Source organism: Hylaeus volcanicus, chromosome 5 (genome assembly GCF_026283585.1).
Source record: "Hylaeus volcanicus isolate JK05 chromosome 5, UHH_iyHylVolc1.0_haploid, whole genome shotgun sequence".
Taxonomy (NCBI): Eukaryota; Metazoa; Arthropoda; class Insecta; order Hymenoptera; family Colletidae; genus Hylaeus; species Hylaeus volcanicus.
The window spans coordinates 1,399,334-1,414,137 of NC_071980.1; the positions used below are offsets into that span (position 1 = coordinate 1,399,334).

Sequence of the window (14,804 nt, forward strand, 5' to 3'; positions counted from 1 at the left end):
TACTCCAGAATGTCGCCTATTTCTCTACAAGATACGTATCGTAAACCACGGAAACCGTAATTTGCCTTTTCCTTAAAGAAAAGACCAACCGCCGCGCAACAGTATCGTCCCCGTGCTGCTCGTTTATTTTTCACGGTTATACGAACTTTTTACGCCGAGCCCGAGTCCTCTCTTCATCGACGATTTCCACGTCCACTCCCCGCTACCCTTCGTTCCTGCAATCACCGCGGGGCTCTGTTTCGTGTCACGAGAGGCCTGGGTCTGAGGATGCCTCGTTCGTCCCGACACCTGCTGCGAGTAACGAGCATTTGTCCCTGGTGAATGCCCCGTTTCCATCCAAGAAAAACGAGACAAGTGTCCGCCAAGTGGCGTCGATTCCTGGCGGCATTGTGTCGCCCTGGTGATGATTAAAACACGCGTTCCCGCGGCAAACGAAAGCAACCGAATAGACGTTTCTTGACGAACGTTGGCACACGTTCTCCAACGTTCGCGAACGTTGGCATATGCGCTCCAATCTAAAATCTAGATTTTCCGCTGGACAACTCTAAAATGCAACCGATCCACTTCCGAAACAGCATCAAATCTCCATCGCCGGATGTTCGCCAGTGGATTCCGCGATCCTCGACACGCTGGGAGCGCACTTATCCTAATGATTTCAGCCGGTTTAATTAACCGACTCGTTTGGTTCGCGATAGAGGCGGATTTCGGAATTACGTGGCTCGCGTCGGGACGCTCGACCCTGTTATCATTTAGCTGCATCTCGCTGTCGAGTTTCGCCTCGCGTTTCTCGCATGACGGCGGCCTAGAAATTCCCTAATGAAACCATTTAACGATGTAACGCTGCCAACAGCGGTTGCGTAGTCCAGGAGGATGATTTATAGTCCAGCGAGTAAAAAGATCGACTTGGCTGAGCGAAGAGGTTCCATGAACTTCTTAAAATCTAGCCTCGTGGGGCCAAATACTTGAAGGACTTGGCCCCTGAGTGAGCAAAGGACGGAAAACCACGTGACGCAACCCAGAACCTTCCAGTCGAGACAAATGCCATGGAAATGCATCTTGCATCTCGTGATATCTTTATAAGACACAACAAAACGAAGGATACTTAATTCGCCTGTTTCTAAAATACACAACATAACAGCGCCACAAACGCGTCTAACACGCGTACCAGTTTGTTTTGATACGGTTTCTTCGGACGTGTCGCATCGATTCGATGCGCCATCGTTTACAAAACAATTGCGTTGCGACTCAAGTGATTGGTACGCGTGTCAACACTGTGCACGTCGAGATCATGACATTGCTGGAACATCGCGAGGACGCTTTCCCTCGTTTCCAGATGGAAACGGAGCGGCGATTGCGAGCCAACCGTGGTGCCGAGTAATGGCTGATCGTGCTCGAGAACATGTCTGAGTAATGCGTTTCTTGCAAGGAACAGCTATCTCCTTCGACAATTGTTTCTCGGCATTATACGGAGCCTATTAGGCGAGCGATGCCTCGGTCACTCGCCTAAAACAGAAGCTTCGGAAGGGCGAGTCTATGCAACAGCTGCAACTAGTCTCATCGACTCTAACTAATATAGAAAAGTTTGCTCTAGATCGCAAGTTGTTGAACCGTGAGGAAACAGGTTGGCCTGACACCATTCTTCCAGCAGAGTCCATCTTGCCTTCAATCACTTCAACTTTCAGGCCGTGCGCGGCTCGCGGATCTAGCAGTCACCGTCTTATCTTCGCCTTTCTACAAAAAGATAATCCTCCGAACAGGATTTCATCGGCGAACGTCCTAGGATATCCAGACGAAGAGATTTCGACGCGATTAATCAACAGGCGGTGGAAATAAATTGTGGGTGGCGAAAAAGCAGTTGTGGGCGCAGTTCGCGACTCGATTCGTTTTTCCGAGCGAGTTTCGTTCGGCGAGGAAATTACTTCCCCGGCAGAAAGTTCTTGTAATTAACCGGCGTGGATGTCGCACTTTGACCCAATTTTCACGTGAGTACGACACTTTTCGCGACCGTCGAATTTCCTGGCGGATTCCGTACATCGTCAACGGATGGCGATGTTTTCTGCGCGAATTTATGGCGTTTCCACGGATGAAATTCACCGGGGGAAGAGTAAACGCGATCATTTTTGCGCCCTCAATTACTGTCTTCCCGTCTTCCCACGACAATTTGCAACCATGCACGCGCTTTCGTCCAGTTAGAAGCTTCGATCCGAGGCTGTCTGCCAATCGTTGTTATCAACAAACGGTGCTTTCCAATTGCAATGTCCCTACACACTTTCTGGGTGTACCAGAATTAGTGTAAGAACCGGAAATGGGGTGTGGGGTGGGGTAGCTGAGACGATTCCGAACCACAATTTCTTTTGCAAAAATGTCGAATTGGAAGGTGGAAGGTATTTTACTTCCAAGTATCCGCGGGATATTTTCCCAGCTTCTATCTATAGTAATCGGTAATCAGGCATGATGTCCGACGGCATTCAGTCACGACAGCTTCTCCGTCGAGCGTTTCGCCTCAGCCAGTAATCCGATAGCGGCGATCACAACTTGTCCTTTCATCGAGTCAAGAGCTTCCACCAGGTTTTTTGCCGCTCGAGAAACCACTGACAGCGAAACGAACACGAGGTATCGGGGCGTTTGGTTAATGTGGTCCGCGAGGCTGGCTTATTAACCGGATCACTGTTACTTTCGACGAAATCTGCTTCGCGTAATCGCCTCGGCTGCAAAACACCTAAATTGATTCGCGTTCGACGATGGTAGGTTTTTCGAGGGCAGTTTTTCAATTTAAAACGATTCAACGATGCGGCGATTGGATGGGACACTGCCGCTGATCGATATAGTTGTGCCCTGGTACTCTGTCCCGAGGAATTATGTATAATGGCTTTGAAGGATGTCGGAAGCAGCGGAGGGGGTAATAGGATACGGCAGGATTTAGGAAGTTTCATGGAGGACACGAAAGCTAGGACGACGCAGGGTTCGCATGGCACTGTTGACACAGTGTTTACAGCCAGGAGTGACGCAGTGTTTGTGACTGGAAAGTCACGCTGTAGATTAGGTGGGCACGTTACACGAGACTTTGTCTAAATTTAACCTATTTTCTTATCGTGTTATCAAACCGTTCCATTAGCTTGCGTACTTAACGGCGAGAAATTTAGCTCGGTGTAAATTTACATGAAGTATAGTTCCGCTGGATCGAGTCGAATGACGTCATCTGACGCAACAAAACCAACATTATATAAAGAGTAATCTTTACAATGTTACGTCCCAAGACCTCCTCGTAGCAGAAATTCTATGGCCGGCGAGAAACAGTACGGGGTCAAAATTGACCCAGCTCCTGAGGACGCTCTAACCGGGGAATTCGGGTCCACGGGCGAAACACCTATGTAAATAACTTGATACGTGCCGGAGGTGGAGAGCTGGTTCCGTTGACATTTGCGCGCGCGCGATTCATTATCCGGACGAGCTGGCTACATAGCATAACCTGTCTCTGCTTATCTGCCCGCCACCGCGCGGAAACTGGGTCAGGGGAAAAGAAAATTCGCGTAAATTCGCTTCGGTATGCCGGCAGCCTCGAACTGCCTCTTCATGAAACGAATTATGTGAGATTTCGCGGAACCAAGGATTAGAATTTATCTTTCGGATGTGGGACATTCTTCGATTGTACATGTTTTACTTAAAACTAACATTTATTTTGGGATTCTGCTCCATTTATAAGTAGAACAATTTATATAGAATATTTCCATTCTTTTTTTCGATTTCGCTGTGGTTATAAAAGTAACTGGATCGCGTTGAAATAATATTCGGTTGGTGTTGATAGTCGTCATCAGGGATCAGTCGAATTTTTAGCGAGTTTAAACATTTGCGATTAATTCGCCGCGAAATTCGTTTTATCCAAGTTCCAAAGCGTTCATCTATCGGGTTTCTGTCGTTTCGACCTTTCGTCGTTACGCGCGAATGTTTATTATTCCGTCAGCGGCAGGTCGCTGTTTTCAACGCGAGGAACCATGAACAAAGCGCTGGGAAATTATTACTTTTTGACTTTTGAATCGGATTTCGGGATCAAGTTCGACAATAAACGGTCGTTTGAGTGGAGCAATAAGCCACTCGAAATATTGTACGGATAATCGAGCTTCGCGTTTCGACGAAACGTGGCCGAAAGGAACGCACAGAATGAAACTCGCGAATTCCATGGCAGAGGAATGAAAATATAAACTCCGTTGAAAAATTCGCCCGTTTGAAACGAATTTTGACGAAATTTTTGGTGAATAGGTGACTACGAGAAGATTAATCCCTCCGTGTGTGCCGCGTTCGCAAAAGGTCAACGGTTCCGCGAAATAAAATTGTTCACATTCAGATAATTCCTGTGTGAACTGTTCGAAATACGAGTCTGCGTAGTTTTTCGAGAAATAATATTTAACATCGTCGCCCACGGTTCTCGCATTACTCTAAATCCGCTCGCGCAGACTTTCAAGCTATTAACCTCTGTAAAGTCCAACAAAGTCATCCTTCCTCGACGTCTCATCCTCGGCTTGGATTATCCGTTTAATCGCTTCGGTGTCTGTTCTGCTTTCGGTCTGACGTCGTCTCGCCTCGCTCGCTTCCTCTCCAGGTGGGTAAAGGTGAACGCTGTCGGTCGCGTTAAAACCGGAAGCCCCGTAATTGGAGAGGACTAACGCGAGTCTTGGCCTCGAAGGCGTTGTTGAAACTCCAGCGACAACAGAGTTCGCGACAGGAGTTTCTGCAATCGCCGCGACAATGCGAAGAACGCTCGCACAGTTAACGAACCTCTGTTACACAGGTCGACCTCTTCACCCCACGAACTTGCCGCGTTCAATTATCGATCAAATTAACTCTCGAAGGGTCCCTAGTCGACGTTTAGGAGCTCCTCGAGGCGATCGAGCGCGAAGCTGGACCTGGGGATCCTTGTGTCGTGGGAATTCCACCCGCTGTTTGCTTTAGCAACGAGTTCATCCGTTACCGTAAACTATTTGAAGCTTGGCTGCTTTAAGAGGATTTACCGAGGATAAATCAATGGACTGGAGACAATTTGGAGAGTCTTCGGAAGGATATTGTAGGAATAGTACAAAAACTAACACGATTTTCGTTACAATCCAAGCAGCAGGATGAACATAGAGCGTCGACCAGAGGGACGAGAGGTCAGAGGTTCGCATTCTGGCTCAGAAATGGGATGTCCTCAATTTCAAGGACAACGCTGGTCGCCTTCTGTTTGGATTGGCGCGTGTTTGAAGGCGAGAACGAGACAATAGGGGGATCTATGTTCTCCTTAATGTCCCATTATGCAGTTCAATCTGTCCAGGGTACGAGTGGGATTTGAACAACGGCGAATTATGTGACGCGTTGGATTACCGTACCAACGCGCCGACGTTCAATTTCTGCGACGCAATCGTCAACAATAAATTGTAAACAATTTCCTTGATACGCTTGCTGGAATGATCGTTGCGCGTTTGTTTTCATCTGTGCCAAGGTTGACGCGAGGACGACTTCCGAGACTTTGTTAAAACGACACGTTTTCCCTTGGAATTATGTACAGGTTGTCCTGCAAAATAAGTTTTCCAGCAAATTCCAACGATATACGGACCGCATTAATAAGCTTGCGCAACCTATCTTCTCATCGTCGTTTTTAATTTCGCCGTCGCGGGACGACAAGATCGCTTCTTGCGCGCAGCAAAAGGACCGTCTTTCGTCGTTAGTCGCTTGTAATTGGACAAATAGTTCTGTAACGTTTGTCGTACCACTCTGTTTCCCCACGAAACACGGGACTACTATAACAGTATCATAAAACCTCGTTAATCCCAACCAGTCCACGGGAGGCAAGACGATACCTTGCTACAACCTTCCTGCAACGTTTCCACATTGCCACGGCACGACGATATTGTCTGAAACGTAGAAACGACGGTGCAACTTGCACGGTGGCGGACGTAGACACGTTGCAGTAACATGACAGCGACATCTCAGAAATATTTCATCGGATAACACATTTTTGTATCAAAACTCCATCGATCGAAACGTTATCAGAAAAGCAAGAGAAAACCGATAAAGTTCGAGTGTTTCGTCCAGTTTCCCTGACGAGTCTATATAAGCTGACGAATCAACACCCCCGATTTAAGCCCCTAACTCGATTCCCAGAGGCCAATGCACGGTGGTCGTTCGCGAATCGGCGCGGAAACCGTATTAACGCGAAAGCGTTTCTCCCGCCGCACAAAGGATCCAAGAGCCAGTCTGTTCGACTATCGAGCATAATATAAATCCCGTGGAGGTAATTCGGCAGTTCCCATCATAGACCTCGATGGAGATCCTAATCTATTTAATTCGGTTTCTGGTCCACGCACCCCATGAAAGTTATAGGCTCGAGCGTCGAGCAAGTGCGCGAGCCCCGCCAGTGCACGGAAGCCGGTCGAGCATTGCCGAGGAACACCGATCGCAGTCGAAAGAAGACGACTGGAACCGAGGCGAACCGCGAGCGCGCCTCCGATCTCGAGACGGCCACAAACCCATGCAGTCGGTCGACGAGCGCCGCACGGTGTGTTGGTAGATTTGTTTTCTCGCGCTCTTTTAAATCTCTCACGCGTACCTCGTAGCTCCATTTCGCTGGAATCCTCGTGACAGCTGTTCAGATGATTCGTGGGACCATCCAAGGGATCCGTGGCAGCGGTCTGCAATGGTTCACAGTAAGCAATCATTATGGTTCTGATTTTAATTCGACACTCGTGCGGTCTGGGTCTCCGTCGTATTCGCCACTCAAGTTATCGCAGAGTGTTGATGTGATTCGAGGCTTTCGCGACTTACGGTAGTTTGATTTTGATATTAAATTGCACAGAAAATGTAACAAGTAGATCGAGAGATATTTTTATCTCGAAAGACAATTTCACGTACCACGTTGCTCCGTGCCTACTTGTTTAATGACATTCAATTTGGAGGTTTTAACGTTCTCTGGAATTTCGTGGATCGATCAGGAAAACCTTTTAGCCTCCGCGATAATAAAGGGTATTACGATAGCGCGTCGAGGAAACCTTTAATAGATGACCTACGAACGGCGGAATAGGAACATAAAATTTTCAGGGATTCAAGGTTAGATAGAACTACGATCGTGTCCGGTGTGAAACGTCGGCACGTTATTTAGATCCCGATATATACGGCGTTGAATCGTTCTCGAACTCGTCCCGTTCTCACGTTGCTTTTCGAGCTCATACATACTGTACAGTCCCGACAAAACGATAGCACACAGCGAAAAATTTATTTTTTTTTAAAATAATTTTTACCCAAGACGTTTATCTATTTTTTATCTGTACACTATTTTATTTCGTTGCACGTTCGTACATATTCACGTGTAATTAAAGGGAGTTAATATGTCTTTTTGTGGCGGACTGTATATGATATTCTGAAAGAATTTTTTGTAATCTATCTCCATTTTTAAATAGATGCGATCGCGCTTTATAATCTACGAACAAGAATTTCAAATTCCGAAGGGGGCGATTTGAAACTGACCACGAAAAATGCCCTTTCAAAATTATTCGTGCATTCGATACATATGAATTTATGAAATTCGATCATTTAAATTTATACCTACCATCGCATCGCAGATTATTTTATTAGTATTATTTATCAAATTAATCGTACCCTCGCCGTTTCAAGACCGAGTCGCTTTGACGGTCTGAATCCCACGGCGGATCCGTCAGTTTTCAGTAATTACATTCGTACTCCTCGAGGAAGAATAATAACCTGCCTCTTTCGGTTACTTTGAGTCTTCAATCTCTTAAGATGGCCGGTTACCTCTCCCTAAAAGTAATTACCCACTTCGAGCGTCGTTGTTCCAAATCAGATTCCGTTTCTTCCGGGTGATCTCCCCAGCCTCGCCGAGACCATGAATTTTTATACCGTATATTCGGGGTGAAGTTTTTTAATCGTGCATTCTCGCCGGACGATCTCTACGTTCATCCATGCAAATGCGTCCCTCGGAGCAGTATGACCCGCTGCGGGGGTTCACGTATTCCTGCGAGTGCGTACGCCCGGCACCGTGATGAAAAATTCAAATGTTTGGACATCCAATATTAAAACTATGGATAAAGGATACGGACTATGACCCGTTGTTGGAAAAATTTACCGCGAATAAACGAGAATTCCGTGTACGTTGTATCAGCCGCTCCTCGATGTGTCGACGTCTTCCCGACAGCTTGCGTAAACTTTCCTGTTGCTGAAAAACTTGTGTCGGGACGTACGATCTCGTCGAAAGCACGTAATAAGTTTTCCAAGTTCACCTCGTCCGGGAAATGTTGGGATTGTAACGCGGAACTTTAATGGGATACAGGGAGCGTTCGGTTTCCTTCTTGGGATTGGAGTGAGACTTTCAACCCCGCGATAGCGATAGACCAGCGGTTCTTATAGAGGACTAGTAGTCGCCGACTGGTTGAAACATGGCATCAAGAGTTAGTTCGTGGTTCGTTTAATTACTGCTCGAAATATGATGTAATTGGTATTTTTATTACAAAAATTGTTAGCACCTGCTTCCTGGTCTTCGTTTCATTCAACGCCTATCGTCTCTACGCGAACGCGCTGCGATTCGTTCAAAGTATGCAATTTCTCTTCTTAGGCACGTAGAGTTATTTATCGGCTATTTCGACTATTAAACCTCCGCTACTAGAATGCAGTGGCGATATAACGATATTTTTAGATAATATTTAGTTTCCTACGCACATTGGAATCTTCACATTATTACGTGTATACTGTTTCTACATAAATTGCGACCGGTTGACTCTTCGAAGGCTATTTTTCTTCTTGCGCGTATAAAAGTCGTTTATTGGCCAATACGTTCGTTAAAGCACCGCCACTAGACTGGAATAGCGATCCAACGACATTTTTAAGCAATGTTTAACTTCCTGTGTTGACTGGAATCTTCCCTTTATTAAAGCGAATCGCTGATTTTTACCAGGGAAGATTCACCCAAGGAATTTCAACCGCGCGAATATCGCTTTACATCTTGAATTAGTAAGTTAATTAAGGTCTCGCTCGTGGACTCCTTTTTTTCCGACTTCGTTAATTGCTCGCAATTGCACGTCATCGCTCGGAGCTTCCGTTGTTGAGATTTCCAGAGCTCAATCTCACCAATTTATCCATTTGTTTGGCCAATCGCTGGTATTTGCTCTACACTGGCCATTTCCTTGGGGTTGAAATAACAGAGAGTACAAATGACGGTAGAGCACCGACGAAATTCCGTAAGAATTATTTGGGGCCTGTGTTGGCGCGAAAATTCCTGGTACATATTTACTTTCCTACCCAGGTTAGAGTTAAACCGATTACGCGCCTGCTGAGAACTGGAATTTGATTACAACGGTAGTCAATTGTCGACGCAGCGAGGCTTCAAGAGGAAGGTGCATCGAAATTCAAGGCAACAAGTGCCAGGGGCGAGGTATTCTGCTGGCGTAGCGAACAACAACGCGGTATAACACAGCTCGCGGGTCCCGCAGGGTTGAAGAATTCCGCTCGACCGACCTCGCTAATTCGCGCGGCTCGCACTCGAAGAACTAAACGCGAAATTAATTTCGCAAATTTTTGGCGAATTAACGGATGACGTCACACTTTCGCCCTTTCCTGGTTCAAGAATGTCACCCTGTATATTCGTTGGCTCTTCCTTCTCCCTCTAGTCTTGCTTCTTTCTCGGTTTCGTAGTATTAATCGCAATATCTTCTCGGTAATTGCGCTGCACGGAGCCGGATAACAATTATCCGGGGAAAGGAGAATTTCGGAATCGAGTATCCTTCACAGGGATTAATCCTCTTCGAGGCGAGTCTTTATCGGACTGGTCGACTTTCAGACCCAGTCGGTTTAAGACCGCATTACGGAGATTAGTTCACGTTCGAGCCAGACGCGTTTCACCCTCTTTCGCCTTTTGTGGTGTATCGGTAACTAGAAAATTCCTAACGTTCTTTTACCGGTTCGCCGTTATCACTTATCACCTCTTACGGAACACGAGAAGTATTCGAAACTTTCGACGCGTCTTCGTTGTCGTGACAACCGATGCGTGTAAAACGAATTTGCAATTTCCTCGACGGGAGCCTTCTTGTCCCGAATGGAGCGAGCAAATAGATGCGAACGAAATTGGATGCGTTTCAACTGATTCCGTGTATAATTGTTCTTGGCGTCGTATACGCAGTTCCGAGTTTCGCGGTGGAACGATGGTTCTCTGAGAATCGCGAACTTTTAGCGACGAAAGTATTAGCGAGGTAATTAACAGAGGGATTAAGTTCGACAGACCCCCTTGACGCTCAAGTTTCCCGCGACGCTTTGCATTTTCCAAGTTTTCTGATACGGAAACTCGCTCGTCTGAATAGCACTTGGATCTAGTTCGACGCGAAAAAGAATTTTAAGCGATCTTATCGCACGGAAGCATCCGAATGAACTCAGTCTCGAAGTACGTCGGGGATTTTGTTTCTTTGTTACTTAAACTTAAAGGGTGATTTATAAAGAGAGATTCTCTCGGAATAAATTCCTCGCGTAAAAAGAAATCGAAAAGTTGTTTACCATTTTTTAATCTGGCGCTTAGTTACCCAGATAGAACCAATTAAAGTTGGCAAACGGTCAGCTAATCAGCTTGCGCGCTCGAGTAAGTATTTAATTGCTCGTATCTCGGTAACCGAACCTTGATTTCCAAAACGGAAAAGAATTTTTCGATTCGTCTTGGCGCGACGAATCTTAATAAAAATTCATAATAAATTAAACTTGAAGCAGAATCGCGTTTCAAGCCGCTGATCTCAAAGTAAACCCACCCCTATCTCGTTCGATAGATCGTACGTCTATCGAAACATCGTAAAGCAGAAAGCAACGTCTCCCACGAGACAATCTTAAACCGCATCGCGTTTTCTTGGAAAAGGCGAGCGTCGAAAAGGTTGTTTGGTTTACTGGCGATATTTTCCGCCACGAATTTCACACGCTGTTACATCCCACAGACCGAGAAACGTTACCTTGAGGGATGGATGGTCACGAGGGGCTGCTTTCAGCCATGGTTTTATCCCTCTGTAGCAAAGGCAGTCTCGGTATGAAATAAAAGTAACGAGAAATTATGTGCTAGTGGCAGCTAACGTCTAATCTTCGTCTACGGGGTATTTCACAAATGATCGTTCTCTATTTTTTAAGAACACCAGATATTTCCTAGCACGCAAAATCCAGATTTATACGTTCAGCGAACCCTATGCTACTCGCGATGGATTCTACATCTATTTATGAACAACTGTCTCTAGTTTACCGGCAAGGGTCGGCCTGGGTTATCTATCACCTCGCGCTATTATCCATCCGAGTTCGCAGATAACAGCGCACGCATCTGCTCGTCGACTGCGAGTCCAATACAGCGACCAGCAAAGCTGAACGAATCGTACAATACGATCTACTTCAAATCATGCTTTACGAATGTTTTGGAAAAAGTTCCTACGGTGTGTTCAGCTTCGGTTACCTGTACAGATGGAAGTTGACGACAGAAGCGAGCCCGTAACTTGCTGTGACAACAATAACCGTGGAGATTTATCGGGCGGCGGATTCGTAAGCCGCGTTCGAACCGCCACGGATAAAAACCTGTTGAGTTCCGTTCGACTCCGCGCGAAAATTCTCCCCCGACATTGTTCCCTCTGTGTTCCGAGCGCGTCCGAATCTCGTCGCGCCCACCGCCATTGTTCCTTCTCCAACGACCCGGAAGTTGATGTAAATGCACGCAAAATGGGTACGGTGGGGTGGTCCTTTTGTCGGCGATGGAGCTTTGAGGTCGGAGTGAATGGTTGCAGCGCGACCAAAACGCATTATGTACAGTTTTCTGCGTTACAGAGTTTAGCGCGAGCGGCTACCTGTCGCGACGAATGAAGGTAATTTATGAAACAAAGTTTACGTTTTTACGCTGGATGAAGGCTCTCGTGGAAAATGGATGCTATTTCGTTCATCCGTGCAGAGGTAGTCTAGAACAGAAACAGGGCGATCAGTTTGCCATTGAACGGTTGCACGTCAGTCAGAATTAGGCGTTTGATCGATTACTCAGCGTTGGTTAAGTAATTACCACAATAATAATTGTCGATTACTCGCGTTTGTAATTGATAGTTGCGCGAATATAATCACAATTGCGACACGGAGGCGGGGTTCACTACTGTTACGGTTATGATAGACATTGGACACCTATCTAATCGGTTTTCAATGAATTCGGCTGGTTAACTGAATTTTACCTTTTCCGGGGAAAAGTTTGCGCAAGTTGCGTTCTAACGAGAGCAGCGCTACGACCTCGATGTTTGCGGCACGCTTGAAAACGTCGCCGGTCGAGAGCCCAGCTGGACCAAACTGGAGTATCCTTTTACGCGTCGTCCTACCTCGTTAACGACGATGTTCTCCTTCTCGAGTCTGCCTCTGACACGACGCAATCGCGAATTTATTGCGTGGCTGATGTTAACTTGCCTTTGAGAAATTTTCGTGCATTCATCCTTGAAAATCGCATGCAAATCAGCGAAGCTACACCCGCGCGTTAACTCTCCCAAACGAGGGAGCCATTTGTGTTCCTCTCAATTCTTCGCGGCACTCCGTTTCTATAGTTCTGTGCTTTTTAAATCCGAATAGAAGACCCACGTTCCGTTATAGATTATAAAATCCTGACGCAACGGTGCATCGCGTAACGAGCCGCGACGACGACAAAATCGCATCAATTGTATCGCGATGCTCCTTCCGCGTCAACCATTTTCTCATAATTGTATCGCTCGGCTACGGTGCTAATTACTCAGCGACAACTTTCTTAATTCGTTCCCCGAGTCCATTAGCTAAAAATGCAGCGAATTAATGCGTGCGCATTACGGTACGTTTTCTCCATCTCGTCGCCTGTGCATCTCTCCTTTTTCCGACCTCTGAGCGTCTGAGAACATCCGCCGGTAACAATTGAATCTTTGATCGGAGCTCATTTCCGGGCTGCTCACTCGAAGTAGAGAAGGCCAACAGTTATTTTTAGAATATTGAAATCAAATTAAAACTCACTTTGCCCTCTATGGGCCCGTATAACTTTTAGGCCTCGAGTTGCTCCACGATGCACTGTGCAGCACATTCCCTCAACATTATGGTCGCAGTGTATAAATTAATTAAGTCTAGAATTCGAGGGCAAGTTATACAGCTGCTTACAGCGTTAAACTGTACCAGGTCACAAGTAATCCTGCTCTAATGAAATTGGATCACGAGTCCCGTAAACAGGATCCTAATCGCGGCTCGTAATTGCCATAGGTATTCCCATCTTCTATGAAATGTATCTTGAAAATCTGCTCTGCGCTTGTTTCCAAAGAATGCTGTATTTCTTGTAGCGAACATTTCAGACGTAACAATCGCTATAATCTCTTAGACTTGATTGAATACAAATATTAGATTGAATACAAGTCCTCATCTATAAAATTAAACGAGTAGCGAATTTACTTAAACAGATAACCGACGAGTTTCCTGTTTCGCGCGACAAATGGGACGGTCAGAAGCGCACCCCTTCAAAACGGACATTGTAGGGTGACCGTGACGGGACAGGGTGGCTCGCAGTTGGAGAGGATTCTCCAATCTCCATAAATCGCCATGGCCTTCCGTGTCTCTCGCGACATAGGCGCACTGTCGGGAGAGCAATTTGCGTAACTGTCTCGAAAAGTTACGAGTCAGCTTGCACCCTGTCACCCTGACCAACCTAGCGTCGCTCACAGACTCGTTTATGCCCCCCTTGGCGCGCCCTCGGGCGTCCATTTGTCAACGACAAGCCACGCGTGCTCAAGGTCTTCCCATATCGCTTCTCTAACTCTTTCGCGAGATTTTTCTCACGTCGCGAGCAGAGTCAGTTTGTCTCGGCCAGGTCGCTTGGCTGTTAAATCCGACGGATCCCTTACGAAAACCCACATAGTTAGGTGGAACCAGCAAAATCTCTTCGAGGGGTCTGCGTATCCTCTTGCTCGAAGCTAGGTTCGGTATCTAGAATCAACACGAGTCTGGAGTGAAAATCGTAAGAGTAAAGGGAACAAATACTCTCGCGGGGGTCTACTCGCTCTGGCGCTAATAGGATTGGCCAGCGTTGCGTCAACAATCCCTGATCGCGTCGAATTTTCGATATCGCAAGAGCAGACCATCGTACTCCATCGCGGGTCGATGAAAAATTGGAACGTTTCGGGCGTGTATCGCAGCGCTGGTGTGGAATGTTGGTCGAGTACTCGGTTCGAATTAAAAGCACTCGACTCGGTCAGCAGGAGCACGGCTTACTGTCGGCGACAGAGGAGCATTGGTTTTTAGTTTCCGTCAATTGGATAAATTTTCGATCCAACGGGCTGAAGCACACAGAGATTTTCTTTCCTCTTTCATTTCCATTCGGTTGTATTGTTTGGCATTTTTGTGAGAACGCTGCCAATCACCACGGAAATCAGTGTTCTTGTCGAGATCTAGTTGGAACTTGGCGGCGACCTAAATTTTCGATGACCCTTGGCGCGGAATGTATCTCGCGAGCGTTTGGGTTTGCGTCAGAGGGTCCTGGAATCTTTAAGCAGCCGTTCATCCTGGCGGTAGAGTCAGTACGGTGGTTCTTAGCCTTCCCAAGCTCGCGACTTAGATTACAACAGGGATGGTAGGCTAAGGATTCCGTAGGAAACTTTTGTTTTATCAATCTCCCCCTAGCCTTCGGATCCTTCGGAATTCGAGGATGTTTCAATCGTCTCAGGAAGCTCCTCAGCTAGCTGGAGCGTTTCCGGCGTGGGTGGCAGCGTCGGTTCATCGACGCCAAAAGTTTCGACGTGGCCGTCATTGATCTCTGAAAGTTCAGGGGGAACGAGTCG

At 46.6% G+C, this 14,804-nt stretch overlaps 1 protein-coding gene across 7 annotated transcripts in view; it reads left to right on the forward strand.

Annotated features, from left to right (window-relative positions):
* Positions 1-14,804, forward strand: part of LOC128876135 (alpha-protein kinase 1) — a 92,574-nt gene that overhangs the window by 38,758 nt on the left and 39,012 nt on the right. The window contains exon 1 of one of the 7 annotated variants that reach the window (XM_054122250.1): positions 6,290-6,677. The exons of 5 other annotated variants lie outside the window; for them this stretch is intronic. Coding sequence is in view for 1 of the 2 variants with exons in the window: in XM_054122253.1 (XP_053978228.1) it covers positions 6,624-6,677 (54 nt within the window). In the remaining variant the exon portion in view is untranslated. Of the gene's footprint in view, positions 1-6,289; positions 6,678-14,804 lie in introns of those variants that run through there. One more of the 7 variants, XM_054122253.1, reaches the window with a different exon arrangement.